General features: G+C 42.1%; 1 protein-coding gene across 1 annotated transcript in view; it reads left to right on the top strand.

Annotated features, from left to right (window-relative positions):
* Nucleotides 1-8825: 8825 nt before the first annotated feature.
* The window catches only part of RANBP9 (RAN binding protein 9), a 38341-nt gene continuing 29807 nt past the window's right edge, over nucleotides 8826-17359 (top strand). The window contains exon 1 of the mRNA XM_053988551.1: nucleotides 8826-9548. Within this exon, the coding sequence (XP_053844526.1) occupies nucleotides 9086-9548 (463 nt within the window). The 5' untranslated portion in view covers nucleotides 8826-9085. The remainder of the gene's footprint in view (nucleotides 9549-17359) is intronic.

The raw sequence follows: 17359 nt of genomic DNA, 5'->3' as shown, positions 1-17359 counted from the left end.
CAGGAAACTCACGAGTTGCTACAACTGTGCTCTCACCAAGCCCGCAAGCTGAGTGCAAGGTGCTGCACAAAAGGAGGTCTTTGCATTCACAAAGTTTACTCAAAGTTGCTTGGCACATCAACAAGGTAACATATTCACTAGAAGAAATAAGGACACTCTAACACAATATATTCAGTAGAAGAAATAAGGAGTCTCTAACAAGCAAGTTTATTTTAGCACAGACCATTAAAATTAAGTAAATCACTTATTTATTGAAAAGTTCCTTTAATTACCAAGAAGAAGCCAAATGTGACAAATCCATGACAACACTGAATTGCTATTTTGCTGCAAATTCTATGTTTTAAAATAAATTCCTCTCTACCATGAGGCTTAACTTATTAAGACCCAGGAGTACAGACAGTATTTGCCTATTAACAAGCCCTATTATGCATTAATTACCTTAAGAAGCAGAAAAGTAAAACTGCAGCTAGCAATATACACTGGAGAGCTTTTTGAGATGGAAAGGATTTGCACTCCACACTTTTCCTCAGCCTTTCTGAAAATATGTAAAATATATTAAATGTGAGGGGACCTATATATACAGATTACTGTTTGTTTCTCTACAAAGCTGTAGCACTGAGGAGAACGCTGTCAGGTCAAATTAAGGGTTGCTGATTTTTATTATTTCATTGCAAATCCTTCAACACTTTTTTGTTCTGGGGTCAAAGTCAAGAGACTGCAGTAAGAATCCTACCTTTTCTATTTTTTAAGCAAGTTTTTAATTTTCTGTACCACAAAACTTGTAAATATGAAAAGAAAGTGTCCTAAAAACTCATAAAACAGATGGCAAATAACCAACCACCTACCTATCTTCTCTAAATGTCTTATTTTTAAGAAAATGGGCTTTTAAGCCAACCTCATTTGTGGGTGGGCATTGACTCATGAGTTTTGAACACTCACTGTGGCAATGTAAATCTGGATCAAAACTTAAATTCTGTGTTTAAAAAAAAAAAAACTGTTGAAAAAAATTTAAAGCAACAGAAGTGCTTGTATTCAGTTTAATTTCAGATTATCCAAATTAAATGTGTATTTTCAAACCACTCACGCATTGCTGCTAGTCAAAACACAAGAGAAGCCTGTTAATGTCTCAGTCACAGGAGGTTTAATGAAGAGTTTAAGCAAGCACCTGCCAGGAAAGCTCATGGCATAGCAGGTCCAGCCATGGAGGGGACAGGATGTCAGATCATCCTTCAGATTTTCTCAACTTTTTGATTCCTAGAAAGGAATTATTATTGATACACTTCAAAGGGAGGCAGTGCCATGCAGCTGTGATGACAAATCAGTGATGATACTGTGGTTTTTATATGCTGAAGATTTTTATATCCTATTCTATAATATCCTCACGCAGATAAGTTCATAAGATAAGATAAAAGAAGATGACAAACAGATAAGATTTAGTCATTTTCAAGCTGATTAAACAATATTGTTGATGACAGAGGTTAGCATAGGTCTGGCTTGGCAAACAACAATAATTGCTGATCATAATAACAATAATAATATGTACTAGAACAGGAAGCTACTCTTCCTCCAAGCTTCTGAGCATATACACTGCAATCATGACAGCATACATAATGGCAAGTTAATCTTAAAAACAATCACCTGCAAAAGCATGACCTTGTTTGAAATATTTTAATTGCTCTGTCATGCAAGTATTTTCCAAGGTTACTATGACTGAACAAAGTCAGAAAAATACTTTGCATTTTGTCAGACAATGTGCTTTGTAGACATGTTTTTATACTTCTGAAAAGAAGGCAACTGTCTGTACATCCTACAGGTTTCCTGTATATTTAACATATTACATAAATCATAATATAGTGTTTGGTCATGTACAATTAAGTACTACAGTTTAAAAAGCACAGCAGATATTCAGGATTTCAGATTTCAGCAGATATTCAGGATTCAATGCTTGTTTCCCTGGAACAGATGTGAAAGAGACAAACTACAGATTGGTAGAAGTGGAAGCAGCTACAACAGCTAAAGATTATTAGAACACTGTGTTTTCACCTGACAATTTCACATCACTAAAGTCCATTTAAAATCTACTTTTGCCACTAAATTAACATGTGGAGCATTTAAATTTGTATGTGTGACAGATGCAGAGAGGAAAAAAATAGTTTCTTATACGTAAGTATCTCTTTTACTGAAGAGCCAAGTGAGCTAAAGAGAAAAGCAAGACAAAACTCTATCTGCGTGCAATTCCTGGAGCTTTACTCATCTCACTTCCTGATTCCTCTTTTTGGGTGCCTTTCCCTTAGGGCCCTCCCACCTCTATAAACACCACAACAATAATTATCTCGTCAGTGGAGACTTAAACATTCTTGACATCCTAACATCTAACAAGTACAGGACATTTCACAAAGGCCTAGCCTGGCTTTCAAGAAGTGGGTCAGCTTGACACATCCCATGTGTATCTGAAAGCCTGCAGTCTTTGAGCTTGCTCATCTATGGTAATGGGCACCCTACCAATGCACAGGCTGGAAACAAAACACTGCCTGGTTTGCCAGGGGAACTTTAAATTGTTTACCAAAAGCGCGTAACTCTTAAATTTCCATCCTAAACATCATAGAGAGGATGTCTTATGGTGCCTGGTCACACAGCAGTTTCCAAACTCGGCAGTTTTCTGACACATCTGGCCCCCCCTTAGCTAAAAGGGTGCTGGAATTGCTCCAGACACATGCAGGAGTCAGGCTGCTGATGTGCCCAGCCAGGGTAAGACAAAAGGGAGCACAGAGTGTTTCCATCCATTAGTCCAAGAAGGCTGCATGGTGACCTTCTTCTCTTCTCTTCTCTTCTCTTCTCTTCTCTTCTCTTCTCTTCTCTTCTCTTCTCTTCTCTTCTCTTCTCTTCTCTTCTCTTCTCTTCTCTTCTCTTCTCTTCTCTTTCTCTTCTCTCTTCTCTTCTCTTCTCTTCTCTTCTCTTCTCTTCTCTTCTCTTCTCTTCTCTTCTCTTCTCTTCTCTTCTCTTCTCTTCTCTTCTCTTCTCTTCTCTTCTCTTCTCTTCTCTTCTCTTCTCTCATTTAATCTCCTCCTGTCCTTCAGCCTTGGTTACACACCACAACAGGATTTTTTAATCCTGGCTGATCTGGCCAAAAAAAACTCTTTTGCCATTGAAAATCTGGCCACTGTGGGTTTTTTTTTATTCACCCTTCAATAGTTTTTCTTATATTTCAACATTTAAATCATGCCAACTTGCTTCCACCCTCAGCAGAAATTCATGATGACTCAGAAATGGATCTTGTCCTGCTAGCTGAGAATCACTTTTCTACTGGTGCTATGGTTTGATATCTGCTTTCACAAAGGGAATAAGCCAATGTGTCTCATCATATTTTCTATCCTGCCCCCACATAAATTTGTGTTGTGAATAAAAAGCATTCTATTCAGCATGGAGGGCATTTTAATTTTGTGCACATTTTGACATTTTAGTTAGAATACGATGCTTGTACAATAACCCAGGCAGCGGAGACTACAAAATCTTCTATTTATGATCTATTCCAGTGAACAGATTTTCAGTTCTCCTTAAACTGACTTTTAGTATTAAGTAAAAAACCCACAACTCTATGCACTAGAAAATTATCCAAAATAGTTGTTCTTCAGCATGGAAAGAGGATATGGTAAAGACATGTGAATAGTTATTTTTGAAGAAAAGCATGAAGTCAGCTGCGAATAAACTCTCTAAAGTCATTAACAAAATACAAAGAAATAATAAAAGAAAAATTGGACTGCAGAAATTAAATTTGGTGAGATTTTGAATAGAGTGAATCATACTTCTATAAAACTTGGTGTGCCTGTAGATCACAGTGGTCATGTGCAGACCAGAAATGTAAGAACAGAACAAAGAAAACAAGCCTGATCCCACTGTGTATACATGCTGATGTTCAGGTACCAAAACTAACTAAATATAGATATCTATCTATTTATCTATTTCTTTCCCTATATATTGTATAGATATATAAATACCACAAGTGAAACATTGGCAAACAAGTGAGATTTCTAATCACTTTTGCTCTAAGATAGCACAGGCATCGTTGAGTCATGCAACAAAATTATTTCTATTAGCAGATTGCTCAGCTTTATCAAAGCAGAAGCACTGTGAGCAGCAATATAGTAATACTGTAAATTGCAAATGGATTACCATTTGATTCAACAAAGTTAATAGGTGATGATGGCCTATAATTCATAAGTGATTCATTTTGGCAAGTATTCCATTTGTCAGTTCATCAAGCCTATCCTATACAAAAGCAATTAAATCAGCAGGGCTAAAAAAGAGAAAAAAGCTCAGGTAGTTTAAAGAGATCTATCCTTCATACTGTTGAAATATCATCGCCTACTTCTTAGTGGTTTTCTTTTCTTGCTAGGACCAGTAAATCAGCTCAGTAGGCACAATAATAAATAGCACACTGCTGATTTCCAAGCAGCTTCTAGAAGCAGGAAAATTAATTCCAAAACAGTTACAAAGAAACTATGCACTGGAAAATCTTAACTGGGAGGAATACTAAACAAAGAACAGCAAACAGTTACCATCACTACAAACAGGAGATATTAAATTTCAGAGAAGTGGCTGGAAATGTGTCAGGCTGGCAGCCACAGCACAAGCACTAAATTCATGTGCAACTAGGAGGCTTGGTCCTACTGCGAGGACAAAGGACACATACAGAAATAGACTCCCAAGGAGAATCCTGCCTCTGTTTCTTGATGACAGCCAGAATGCTATCGGCATCACTGGCACAGATGGCCATAGCCCACTTACTCACTCTTAATGAAAACACAGAGAGCAGCTAACACAGGATCCAGGAGCTAAATTAACCTCTGCAACATCGAGGCTGTGCACAAAGCTCTGTTGTGAGAAGAAGATGTGTTTGTGCCATCAGGACAGTTTTATTCTTACTGGTGCCTGAAGGGTGTCAGCCAGGGTTGCTCTCCCCTCTTCTCTGGCTCTGGATTCCCCAAGGAGAGCAACGGGTGTATTGACAGTCAGCTGATGCCCACACAGCACATCTGTCTGGAGGACATGGCACCTGCACTCACTTTAAAACACATGTTCCACAAGTTGACTCCCTGCTGATAGGCTCAACGAGAGGCCAAACAAATACCCTCAGTGCCTGGAATGCTTGGATCACATTTTCTTTGGTAGAAATTTTCTTTGGTCCCTTAAAGTAAACATAAATGAAAATCAAGCATATAGAAGAGAATGTTTGCATTTGAATGTCAAAATTAGGCCTAACAAAAGGGCAGCATGGCTTTCTGCAAAGCTAAATAATCTTTAGCTGATCCATCTACTGAAATTCTTTGAAAGCATCAAAAAAAGAAACTCCCCAAAAAACACAATGAGATTTTAGTGGACTAGTCAATGTTTTACAGTGTTTCAAAAGGTCTTTGATTAAATCTCTTAGCCAGAGAAGACTCAAGCAGCTAAATAATCACTGGGCAAGAAGAAAAGTACAATCATGGTTCAAATACTGGAGATGGAAAACAAAGAGCAGAATTGAACTGCAAGTTTCTGTGATGGCTGAAGGTTAACACCAGCCAGCTTCAGGGCTCTGCGGCAAGTCTCATATTGCTGATGTATTTACCACTGATCTAGAAAGAGGGCTGTATTGTGAGATGGCAACATTTGCAGCTGTCATAATTATTTCAGCTAAGCAAGACAAGAGGGGACTGTGATGATGAGGAAGTGCTAACGAAACAGAATGCACCATGTAATGGTGAATTCAATTCAATACTGAAAATGCAAAACAACGCACATTAAGGAGGGACGTGCGACTTCTAAATCTGACAAGCTCCCATTCATTTATACTAAACTGGAAAGTAAACTGGGCATTTAAGTAAATGTTTATCTGCTATTTCTAATCCTCACAAAGCTGTAGTCAGAAAAGTTAGTAGAACACAGGAGGAATAAATAACATACTGGTTAATGCCAATTATTAGAATTCTCTATAAAACCTCTGGCATAGTGTGCAGTCAGAAAAAGTGATGTGAATGTGTTTGTCTAGGGGCATAGGTTGGAGAAAAGACTTATAAAAAACAATGTTCTGTCACACTTGGATTATTTATCCTTGGAAGATGGCAAAAGATGTGATAAAAGACATCAGAGTAGCAAAGTAGCAAATAATGTCAAGAAGTAAGTGCAGAAACATCTGCTCTCCTGTCTTACTGTTCAAGAAACAGAAACCTCATGGTGGCAATCTCAAATGGGTGTCATGAAGCATTTTGGCACAAATACTAGAAGTGAGACACAACTGAGGAAATAGATATGGCAGAAAATTTATTGACAATCACAGAAGACTTAAGACACATCTACACTTATGAACATAACAAATGTATCTCCCAATGTCTATAGTTAGCCAAATACTGTATTTTTAATAAAAAATGTAAACAACTAAGCTTCATGGTTTACAACAACATCTAGACATTAGAAAGCAAACTTATATATAGTGGGAGATAGCCTACAGTGCCAGGGTAATTGACCCTCAGGCATGGTCCAGCTTGTGTTTCAACATCCATCCTAAGCACTTCTACTCTTGTACAGTTTGCACTGTACTCCTGATAGGGTATTTTTAGATAACTGCATTTTGTCCAGCCATAAATGCTATTAGACATCACCAAGCAGTTGCATGTGACAGGATATTTTGGTAACTATAGATGAGAAATGTTTAGCTTCATACAAGCCTTTGTTAGTGTCACACCTCCATTACCTCACATGCCATTTCACACAGATGAAGCATAATTAATCTCCTCTGTTTCCTGCTTCTGTGCCTGTACTCCAATATGCTGGCATCTGGAAAAGGGTTTGTGAAGTGATCAACATTTCAGGTTCAAAGAATCACAAAATTGTTAGTGTTGGAAGAGATGATCCAGTCCAACTTTGTTGCCAAGGCAGGGTCACCTAGAGCAGGTGACACAGGAACATGTCCAGGTGTGTTTGGAATGTCTCCAGAGAGGGAGACTCCATAGCTTCCCCAGGCAGTCTGTTCAGTGCTCTGCCACCCTCAGTGCAAAATTCTTCCTCATGTTCAGGTGAAAGTTTTTTTTTTTTTTTTTAATTTATAGCCACTGCTCCTTGTCCTGTTGCTGCGTGCCATTGAAAAGAATCTGGCACCATGTTCTTGACTCCCATCTTTGAGATATTTATATGCATTAATGAGATCCCCTGTCAGTCTTCTACTTTCCAGGCTAAACAGGCCCAGCTCCCTCAGCTTCTCTTCATAAGAGAGATGCTCCAGACCCCTCATCATTGTTGTGGCCTCTGCTGAACCCTCTCCAGGAGCTCCTTGTTTTTCTCTGAGGAGCCCAGAACAGGACACAGGTTCTAGACTTGCCAGTGACATTCCTTTCCTTTTCTAATGTTTTCCAAGGCAAGCTTGCCAATCTGTAAACCATTTCTCTTTCACTGCTGCCACGTGAATGAATATATTAGTGCAGGCAACCACTGAATGACCAACAACATTAAGCACAAACAAAACCATCCCGCAACACACAAACCAAAGGAAAAACAGGCCCCAAACAAAACCCCCTCAGAAACACTGCGCTGCTCCTCCTCTCCCCTGAGCTGAGGCATTCCCAAGCTTTCACATGTCTGGGAAATGCTCTTAGTGGCATTTCCCCATGCCAACTGTAGTGCTGGACACAAGGTGTGGGCAGCAGACCCGCATTGTGCCTGTCAGGAGGCACAGCCTCCCCAGCGGCACACACCAGCCTGTCTCCATCTATGTTTCCCAGCCACCATCCCAGTCAACCCCAATGGGAACAGAGCCTGCTGCAATGCCTCTTTCTCCTTCTTCTCCAGCTCAATGTCATGACCCACACCAGAAGGCAGGGTAACTGTTTAATTTCTTCAGGAGGAGACAATCCCTGTTGTACTCACTCCAGTTAGTCAATCCTTTTGAATCGGTCATTAATGCACTGAGGGTTCATGTCTCTCTCCCCATTACGCCTCTGAGGGTCAGCTTGACTTTGTCCCAGAGAACACCTCTCAACAGGTCCGGGTGACACCAGAAAACTTTCCTGCTGTGCCCAGGTCAACACCGAGAGGGGAATTATCACTACAGTCCATGACTGTAATGTAAGTGACGGGACTTGAGGAAACAGCATGAAGCTGTGTCAGGGAAGGCTTAGGGTAGAGATCAAGAAAACATTCTTCACCCAGAGGGTGGCTGAGCCCTGGAACAGGCTGCCCACAGAAGTGGTGACAGCACCAAGCCTAGCAGAGTTCAAGACACATTTGGACAAAGCTCTCCAGTGGCGTATTCTGATTCCATGATAATTTTGTAACTAGGGGACAGTCACCATTTGGCTGTCCTTCGGCAGCAACACCCTTCAGTAAGCCCCTCAGGGTCAGTGTCCCTTTCCCCACTACCCTCGGGGGGTCGCTCAGACTTCCCCCCTGGAGAAAAGCTCGCGACAGGTCCGGGTCATGCCAGGTCCGGGTCATGCCCCACAACAGCTTTGGACCGTACGGATCGCTCCAGCACCAGATCCAAGGGGCCTTGTCGGTGCCGCCAGTCCAACTCTCCTGCCATTACCCCTCTCCCGCCTCCCCTCCCTCCGCGCCTCGCGCCCGGCGAGGGGCGGAGGCCCCGCCCCGCCGCGAGCGCGGGGAGGAGGCGGGGCGGGTCCGCGGACTCAGCTGACGCGGGGGCGCGCGGCGGCGGGAGCGCGCCGGAGGCCGGGCGGAGCGTGTGCGCGCTGGGCGCGCCCCCGACCAGAGGAGGGGCCGGGGGCCGAGCCAGCCCCGCCGCCGCGGCGCCCGCTCGCCGCCCGCCTCCCGCTTCCGCCCGGCGCTGCCGCCGCCGCTCCGCCCGCCTCGCCCCCGGCCCCGCCGCGCCCCGCGACGCCCCTCGCTCCCATCGGGCACCTCCACCGGCCGCCGTCATCGCCAACCCTCCCCCACCCCGCCCCCCGTCTTCTTCTGAGACGCTCCGGTTGTGGGGGTGACCCGCGCTCCGCACGGCCCCGGGCCTGCCCGTCGCTCCGCCCCCGGGCCCGTCCGGTGACAGTCGCGACCGCCGCGGGAGGTGGCGGCGGAGGAGCAGGAGGAGGCCGGAGCCGGGATGTCCGGGCAACAGCAGCAGCAACAACAGCCGCCGTCCCCACAGCTTTCCTTGGCGGCCGCCGTTCCCCCGCCGGCGCCGGGGATCCCCTCCGCCGCCGCGAGCCCCGGCCCCGCTCCGGCCGCCGCGCTCTTGCTCCACCCGCCACCGCCGCCTCCGGCCACCGCGGCGCCGCCGCCACCCGCCGCCGCCACGGCCGGCGGCAGCGGGCCCGCGGCCGCGGGGGGCGGCGGTGCCGGCGCCGCGCTGGGCCTGCCGGCGGGGAGCGGCACCAGCGCCCCGGCGCCCTTCCCGCACGGAGATCCGGCCCTGAACGAACAGGAGAAGGAGCTGAAGCGGCGGCTGAAGAGGCTCTACCCGGCCGTGGACGAGCAGGAGACGCCGCTGCCCCGCTCCTGGAGCCCGAAGGACAAATTCAGTTACATCGGCCTCTCGCAGAACAACCTGCGGGTGCACTACAAAGGTGAGGAGGGGCGGCCCGGGCCGCCGCGACACCCCCTGTCCCCCCCCGGGGCTGGGGGCTGCCCGACCCCTCCGTCGAGCAGTGGGTACAGGAGTAACAATAACAGGAAATAACACACGCTCCTCTCCCTCCTTCTTCCCTATTTTCCGATCCCCTAAATTTCCCCCCGCAGCGTGGAGATAAGGGGCTTGTTTTCCCTTATTTCAGGTTTATTTTTTTCTCTTTTCCCCTCCCCCCTCGTTTCTGTCGCCGTGCGGGGAAAGGCGGGGGGGACACAAGGGGCCGCCTCCGCCTCCGTATGCTTCTGGAGTGGGCATTATATAAACTCCGAGACTTCCTCCGTGGATTCAGGTATCGCCGGAACGTTTGGGTCGGAGGCAGGAGAATAAAGGACGCTCGGCATGACGTGTCCTGTTTATGGTAATGAGAGAGAAAAAGAAGTGGCTGCTTTTTTTTTTTTTTTTTTCCCTCTCGAGAAGAGCAAGGGTTAAATGGAGTTAAGAGCAGCAAGCGTTAAGCTATTGAACACGGAAATGACGGGAGGGGAAAGCACTGAGAAAAACACGGTTTATTTTTAAACTGTGAAAAAAATTACTTTAAAGTCACTGGTAATAGTCTTGCCTAACTATTGCACAGAGTGATTTGAGGGAAGGAACGACAATAGGACTTACATTAATAAAGGTGACTAAAACTTTCTTTCACAGTTAAAGTTACACATTTTCAAATAAAGGGTAAAAATCAGTATGCTTTTTTATTAAAAAATAACATCAGTGAGAGTCATTAGAAGAAAAACTTGTGTTGATTGTTACGAAATGTCATAAAACCTGGAAACATAAGCCTACACTCTGACCTGAAAAAACACAGACACATCTGGTGTTCTAGGCCTAAAGTCCTGAAGTAGAAGTGTTGTGGATTCAAAGCCACTTCTGAGTTGGCTGTGAAGAACTGGATCTTTTGTCAGTCTGTAGTCAAATGAACAAAGTGGGAGGAGAAAAAAACAGCCATGCAATTACCCTTTCTCAGAGTTTGCAGTGGAGAAATTCAAGGGAAATCTTGATAAACATGTTACTGTTTAATCGGAGGAGGAAAACGGCAACAGAAACACATGGCAGTATTTGGCTGCCATGAAAGGATTAAATGTACTCTCGGAGACTTTTTTTTTAAATAGAGAGGTTTTATTATTACACACAAAATACTCTGTTAAAAATGCTAAGTTTAATGCACTGTACAAAGATAATAAAGGAGCTTGATGACTACAAGGCAGGTTTCTGGAGGCCCCGAGTGATTTAAGGATGTGTAATTTAATACTCAACTCTGAATTTCCTGGCTTTTGTTCAGTGTTTTATGACCTTGTATTTTTAGAAACATTTTGTGTTTTCTGGTGCTTAGTGGCAGTGGTTTGTTTGGTTTTGGTGTTTTTTTCTTCTATGATGATCATAGCTTAGTGACTATCAACTCCTTGCTGGTTTGTTTTGCTTTGGCCAACTTCTTTTTCTCATCAGCTAGAATTTAGAGGTCTAACCTCTCTGATCTCTCAGTATTATTGCAGAAGTATATTTTCAAGCTTTCCTTGTACTATCCCTGTTTTTCCTCACTTATCTCCTTTGCCATGGTGTTAAGGAAAATCATTACCTCAAAGAAATTACAGAAGTCATGAAGCACAGTTAGTCGGTTATAACAATGAAATACCTTTACTCTAGCTCTTCAGTAATGGTAAGTGCTGAAGGTTGATGAGTTCCTAGGTTAACCCAAAGGACTCTGAAAAGGAAAGGTGCCAATATAGCATGTCTCTGCTTTTCTTTTTCCTAAGTGCAGATGGAAGTAAATGGCTTCTTAAGTGGCCCATCTTTTCTTGGGGTAATTTAATGAAGGTGGCTGTTAGGGCAACTCCATGTTTATGTTACCAGCATCTCACCTGGAGTTGCTTACTGGGCTAAGAAGTATTTGAGTATATCTGAGTATTTCTGCCTGAGAACCAGGGGGCAAACATGCTAAACATCTCTTCTGGATCCTTCAGCCCTAAGAATACAATAAAAGGGGAGAAAATGAGGAGGTTCAATGAAGAGAGTAAGGGAAGATGGCAAGTAAGAATGTGCTTAGGACTGTGAAATAGTGTTTCTACAAATCAGTTTTCAAAAGAACGTGCTCACAGCTTCTTCTTTTCTAATATTGGCGCTTTCAGTGCTTCTGAAATTACCTAAGTATTAGTGGAAGAACACTGGATGCTTTTGTTGAAAGGAAATATGAATTATATATTGAGCAGGGATAAAGAACTGTTGTATTCTTGATGAAAATACTCAAGGAAAAGCCAGTAACCTAAAGCAATTCCTACTATTTTCTGTTACTGTAGTATAGGTGCCCTGTGCGCTTAAATTATCTCTTCTGTCTCTGTAGATTTCTGGCTATAGAACTGTTTTTCTGGAGTAATTTCCTTCTGTTCTGTGACTGATAAGAGGCAGAAAGTGTTAACACCATGCTTTGCCTTCACCTTGAATGTGCTTGGGCTACTGGAAAACTTGGTGGAGAAGAACAATCAGTGCAAAAGCTTTAAAAGTTATTTTAAAGCTTTTGCTTTAAATTCATAATTTTAATTTCATAATTTTAATGTGCTGATGTATTGCAAGCAGGGATATTTTTGTTTCATTGGTTTGCGAGATGAATGATGGTCCTCTTGATGTAATGTCTGAAGATTCCTTTCATTTTCATGCTTACCAATGGACAAGTTGTATGGAAACATGAAGTGCAGATGTCTCTTTCTACCCATTGCAGCTGGGATGTTTTGTGTACTGTATTTCTGGACCTGAAGATTTTTTGCAAGCATCCTACAGAGTGCTTAAAAACAAAAACTGCAACAAAACCAGGCATTGATCTAGTGGTGGAGGTTTTAAAAAAAAAGGAATATAGTCTAGTATCAGGATAAAAGCTCTTCAAATTTTGTTAAGGTCAACAAAACCCAAGAGTCAGTGCTTTTTTGTGCTCTCAGAATCATAGCGTTACTTGGAAAGGAAAACTTAAATGGGGTGGTGGTTTTGTTTAGCAGATTAGGTAGCTTTGTTAAAATCTTGATACAAAATGCATAGACAATGGCATCAGTGATACTGTAAATATTTGAAAGACTATACCTAGAGTATTTTTGTTTTTCAAAATGTTTTTCATATGGACAGACATACATTTTTGTGTTGCTGTCAGTGAGCTGTGCAAACTGATAGAAAGCTAACACTGTCTTACTACATGTTCTTTGCAGTGTATCTTTGTAAGGGAGACAGGAAAAAATCAGGAAAAATATTGTAATTTCACGTAATTATAATTCTTACAGCTCTGAGCTGTAGGTAAGCGGTAAAGAAAGCATAAGGTCATGCTGCACATAAAGCATGCATTACTGCACAAAATTACGTAGCTTGTAAGGTAAGACGTCTTTAAAATATTCCTACATATTTCTAAAATATTCAGAATTGACACATGGATCCTGTTGAAAAATAGGGAATTCATAAATGGTGTGATATGAAAGTTCCACTAGACAGACAAGTTAGGTTTCCAGCAGGTAGTGATTTATACTATGTAGTGTAAGGAGATAAAAACAGACTCAGTGCAAATTTGTAACCAAGGAAGAAACTATATACAGAATTAGGTAAGCAGACAAAATAATTGGTGTTGAAATCATGGAAACTCCTATAGAAACTTCACTTAAATTAGTCTTGTGACAATTGTCCAAAAAAGCTGAAGAAAGTTATGCAATATTGAGTAAGCTGCCATTGCATGGACGTCTTCTAATGTATCACAGGCCAGGGAATCTTAGCCAGACATTTATTTACAGTGCAGTTGCCTTTGAACTGTCTGTAGTGCAAAACAAAAACAAACAAAAATAAACTATTTTTCAGTGCAAACTATGCATTCCATTTCCTGTTGAAAAACGAAGAGGATTCTAAACTAAGAGTTCTGTGTTGTCACTCAGTGTTACAAGAATGGTGTCGATTTTTCTGGCATAAAATGCTCAGGGTACATTCAGTACAGTTTGCCTCTTTTGGACCGCTTTGTTGCTCTGAGATGTCTTGCTTTTTTTTAAACTCGGGAAGAAGTTAAAGTAAAATTAGTAATTTGTGTCTTTTGATTTGTTTTCTTTCTTAGAATTATAGAATCATTTAGTTTGCAAAAGAGCTCTAGGAACACTCAGTCCAACCACAAACTCAGTAATACTGAGTCCTCGACTAAACCGTGTCCCCAAGTGCCACATCTACAGGTTTTGTAAATACCTCCAGGGGTGGTGATTCAATCACTTCCCTGGGCAGCCTGTTCCATTCTTGACTCAGTGAAACTTGCCTGATGAATACAACAGAAGATTAGGCTTTTATTATTTTATTTTTGGCAGTGTGAGCAAGTTATTGAACCACCTGTTAGAAATAACTGCAGTTCAGCTTATGTAAACTTCATTTAAGGATTTAAACTGATAAACACACTTACTTTTGTCTAGGTAGGTGCTCCCACAGATTTCTTTTGGACTGTTTGGTGTGTATGCATTATAAACTTAGATTTACGTTCAAAGATTATTTTTTGAAAGCAGAGATGGCTTCTCCGAATATGTTTATATCTGAGTTAGCTTTTTTTCAAGTAGATAGAATTTAAATTTAGATTAATTTCACTGTAATTTTGCTTAAGTAGTAGTGATACTACTTACTAAAAATCATTTGTGTGAGTGCTTAAAAAAATGAAATAAAGCATGGTCACCTCATGGTTGTCAAACACTTCTAATGAAAGCCCAAGTGAAAACAGTTCTAATAATTGAACTGACCTGTGATCTGGTTTACAGTGTTAAGTTCAAGATTCGCAGACCTGTTTTCCCTTCTCTGCCCCCTGTGCATCTGTTTGCAGAGTTTTTAATGCTGAAAATTCTTAGTGTTAAATACTACATACTTCAAAAGTGTTCTTTTAAATACTCAACCTATAGCTCGTGATTGTGGAAGGGATCTGCTTTGAGGAAACATTGGGCAGTGTTTGTGTGATCTAGTTGAGGTGTTTGGAACCTCCAATTCAGAAGTTCAGAGTTGGGTGTCGGAAGTTCTTTTTTATTCACAAGCAAGGAAGTGAGGATTCAGGTTACCAAAGAATGTGGCAGCAGTAGAAGACATCAAATTAATGGGCCACTCAGCCTAAGAGTCCCATTGGTGATGGTGGTCGTTGCAAGTGCCTGAGAAAAAAATATAAAAACATGTTTGGCATAAAGGGTTGTATGTCTGTTTCCCCTCTCAGCTTCCAGCCATTTTAAGCTGAAGGACATTCTGAACTCAAGGCAGTGTCTCAGTTAACTGCAGTTCTAGAAGCTTACCCAGTGTTCTCTTAAACACTAACATCTATAGTATCTTCTGGTAAGAAGTTTTGCAGTTCACCTAACTGTTAAGACCTTCTTTCTTGTTTTAAAGCAGGCTGACAAACTAGGATCTCATGACCACGCATAATTCAGTGTAGCCTGGTGGTACTGAAAGACTTAACTACCATGTTTAGACAGTGTAGAGATACTTGGAATATTGGAAAGTAGTTAACTGGATGTTTAGCCTTCTGCTATACATATTAATTGTTTGTAAGTACAAATAAAAGCAGTATGCTCAAGCAGTAAAATGGGATTCATAGGAGATTACATTAAAAGAACAGCAGTTCTAAATTTAGGGTGTCTTCTGTTTTAATGGGATGAAAGTAGTTTTGGGCACTGACTTCCCCAAGCATGTTGCTTCACCACATGAGGCATTTGGCTATCCTGTTACTTCTGCTCCTCTGTTGACCTCTTATTTGCAGTGTGACAGCTGTGTATGGCTGTGTTGTGAACTGGATCAAGGAACTGATCTGCTGCTTAAAAAAATCTGGTAGGTTTCTTAAACCCCGATCAGCTAATCAATCTGGTTCCTGGTATGTCCTTGCAAATAAATGCCTGGATTGGGGAGGAGGTGGGAGAAGGGGAGTTTCAGAAGAGGTGTTAAGAATACCTTAAATAGGTATTGTTGCCAAACATTTAGATTGTGATTTCACAAAGCTAAGTTTGCTGGGTAATACATTCACATTTTCAATAATATTTGGCTGGTTCCTACTGCTTTAGTCTTTTCTATGTGGAAGACTTTCCCAAATAAGGAGAATGACTCAGACTGAAACTACACAGATTGTCAAGTGCATAGAGTAACCAAGGGAACTTCTTTGCAGTCTATTTTAAAGTAAAAATCTAAAGACATTTTTAAAGAAAGTATTTTTCGTTCCTCCAGTGCATTGTTTATTTTGACTTCTTTGAACTGAAGGGATGTCTTAGAAATTCAGTGTTCTGCCCTTTTAGCTGAAGGATTTCTACATACTTAGGTGTGGTAATCTGTAATAGCTAAATAGTGATCTACCAGCATTTGAAAACCAAGCAAACTCATGGAAGCTCTAACTAAGATTATGTACTTGGTAATTATACTGGTTGTCACGGCCTGAGGAAATAACTTAAAAGTAGCGAACAATAAAACATATTATGTATGGAGGAGTAAATTACTGGTTTTTCCTCATGTGCTACATCACATCAACGTGCAGAAATCAACATGCAGAATGTAGGCAGCAAACTTAACATTGTCAAACCTGTGAGGTGATCGAAGGATCTCTGCACAAAATGTTTAGTAGTATTGGCAACACACTGAAGTGAGCAATGGATTTGCACTTGGAAAAGTAAGGTGGTTGGCCACTTGTGTTTAAGTAGTGAGTCCTTAACATCAGAGAAAACATGGTAGTTTAAACCTAATGTCAGTGGGTGAAGAATTTGTGGTGTGCTAGAAAGGTTTTGGTTGCTAGTGCGGCCTTGGTGAGAGTTCCCCCTGACTGAACACGTGCCATTGGTTAGGAGCTGGTGGGTGCTGACTCTGCAGGCTCATAAGCACTGACAGTTCTATGAATATTTGCACAAGGGAGCACTGTGCTCGCAGGTTTTGTACGGGTCAATCCCTGACCCTCTGCCCTTAGAGGTTTTGTACTGTGGGCCAGCTGGGCCTTATCTTTCTGCCTGCCTAGGCTGTCATTCTTCTGCAGTTTCTTTGCTGTATGACCTGACTTGCTGCACCTGAGGCATGATTAATTTGAGCCTGAGCAGTAATGCCAGTGTTAATGCCCCTGGAAGAAGTGTGTTTGGTTGTGGGACTTCTGCATATGCAGATCAATTACTATGCAGGTGCAGTAAACCTCCCTGTCTGGACTGGAAATGACAGCTGGAGTGCTGCAGCACAAGTGATTTGTATAGCACACTCGAAACAGGCAGCTTTCATCATACTACAGATCCACTTCAAGAGTAGGCATAGGATCTGTGTGAATTATTCTTATGGCAGTGACAGCCTCTTCCTGGTTTCCATCTTACTGAATTACCTTACCTCTTGCCATGATCCAATATACTTTCCATCTTGTTTGTTAATTTTTTTTAAACTGTCCAGTGGCCCCATGCATGACTGTCACACAAAAGTTGAGGAGTTTGGGTGTACTTGGGAGACACTGTGCTTGCTTGAGCAGGTTGTTGCTAAAACAAGTCGTCTGGTCAAAAGCTTGCTTCCAGGTTCCTTTTGTAAAGGGCTGTGAAGAAGATGACACATTCAGAAGGTTGGTGTTACTAGAATGCAAGTGGCTCTTGGGTTTAGGTTGAAAATCCTGAGAAGAGCTGAAATCAGGCATTATTGTGGCAGAGCTAATGTATAGTCAGCCTAATAAGAAAAAGGACTAGGAGCTGCATGAGCTCAGTTGCAGGCTATAAGGCTTAATGCTGTCCTGAAACAACATTTGGAACATGGAAATTAATTGTGAGTAGCATTTTCTGTATA

This window comes from Vidua macroura, chromosome 1 (assembly GCF_024509145.1).
Source record: "Vidua macroura isolate BioBank_ID:100142 chromosome 1, ASM2450914v1, whole genome shotgun sequence".
Lineage (NCBI taxonomy): Eukaryota > Metazoa > Chordata > Aves > Passeriformes > Viduidae > Vidua > Vidua macroura.
The sequence above is the reverse complement of the archived record's forward strand: the minus strand, read 5'-3'. Positions and strand labels throughout refer to the sequence as shown.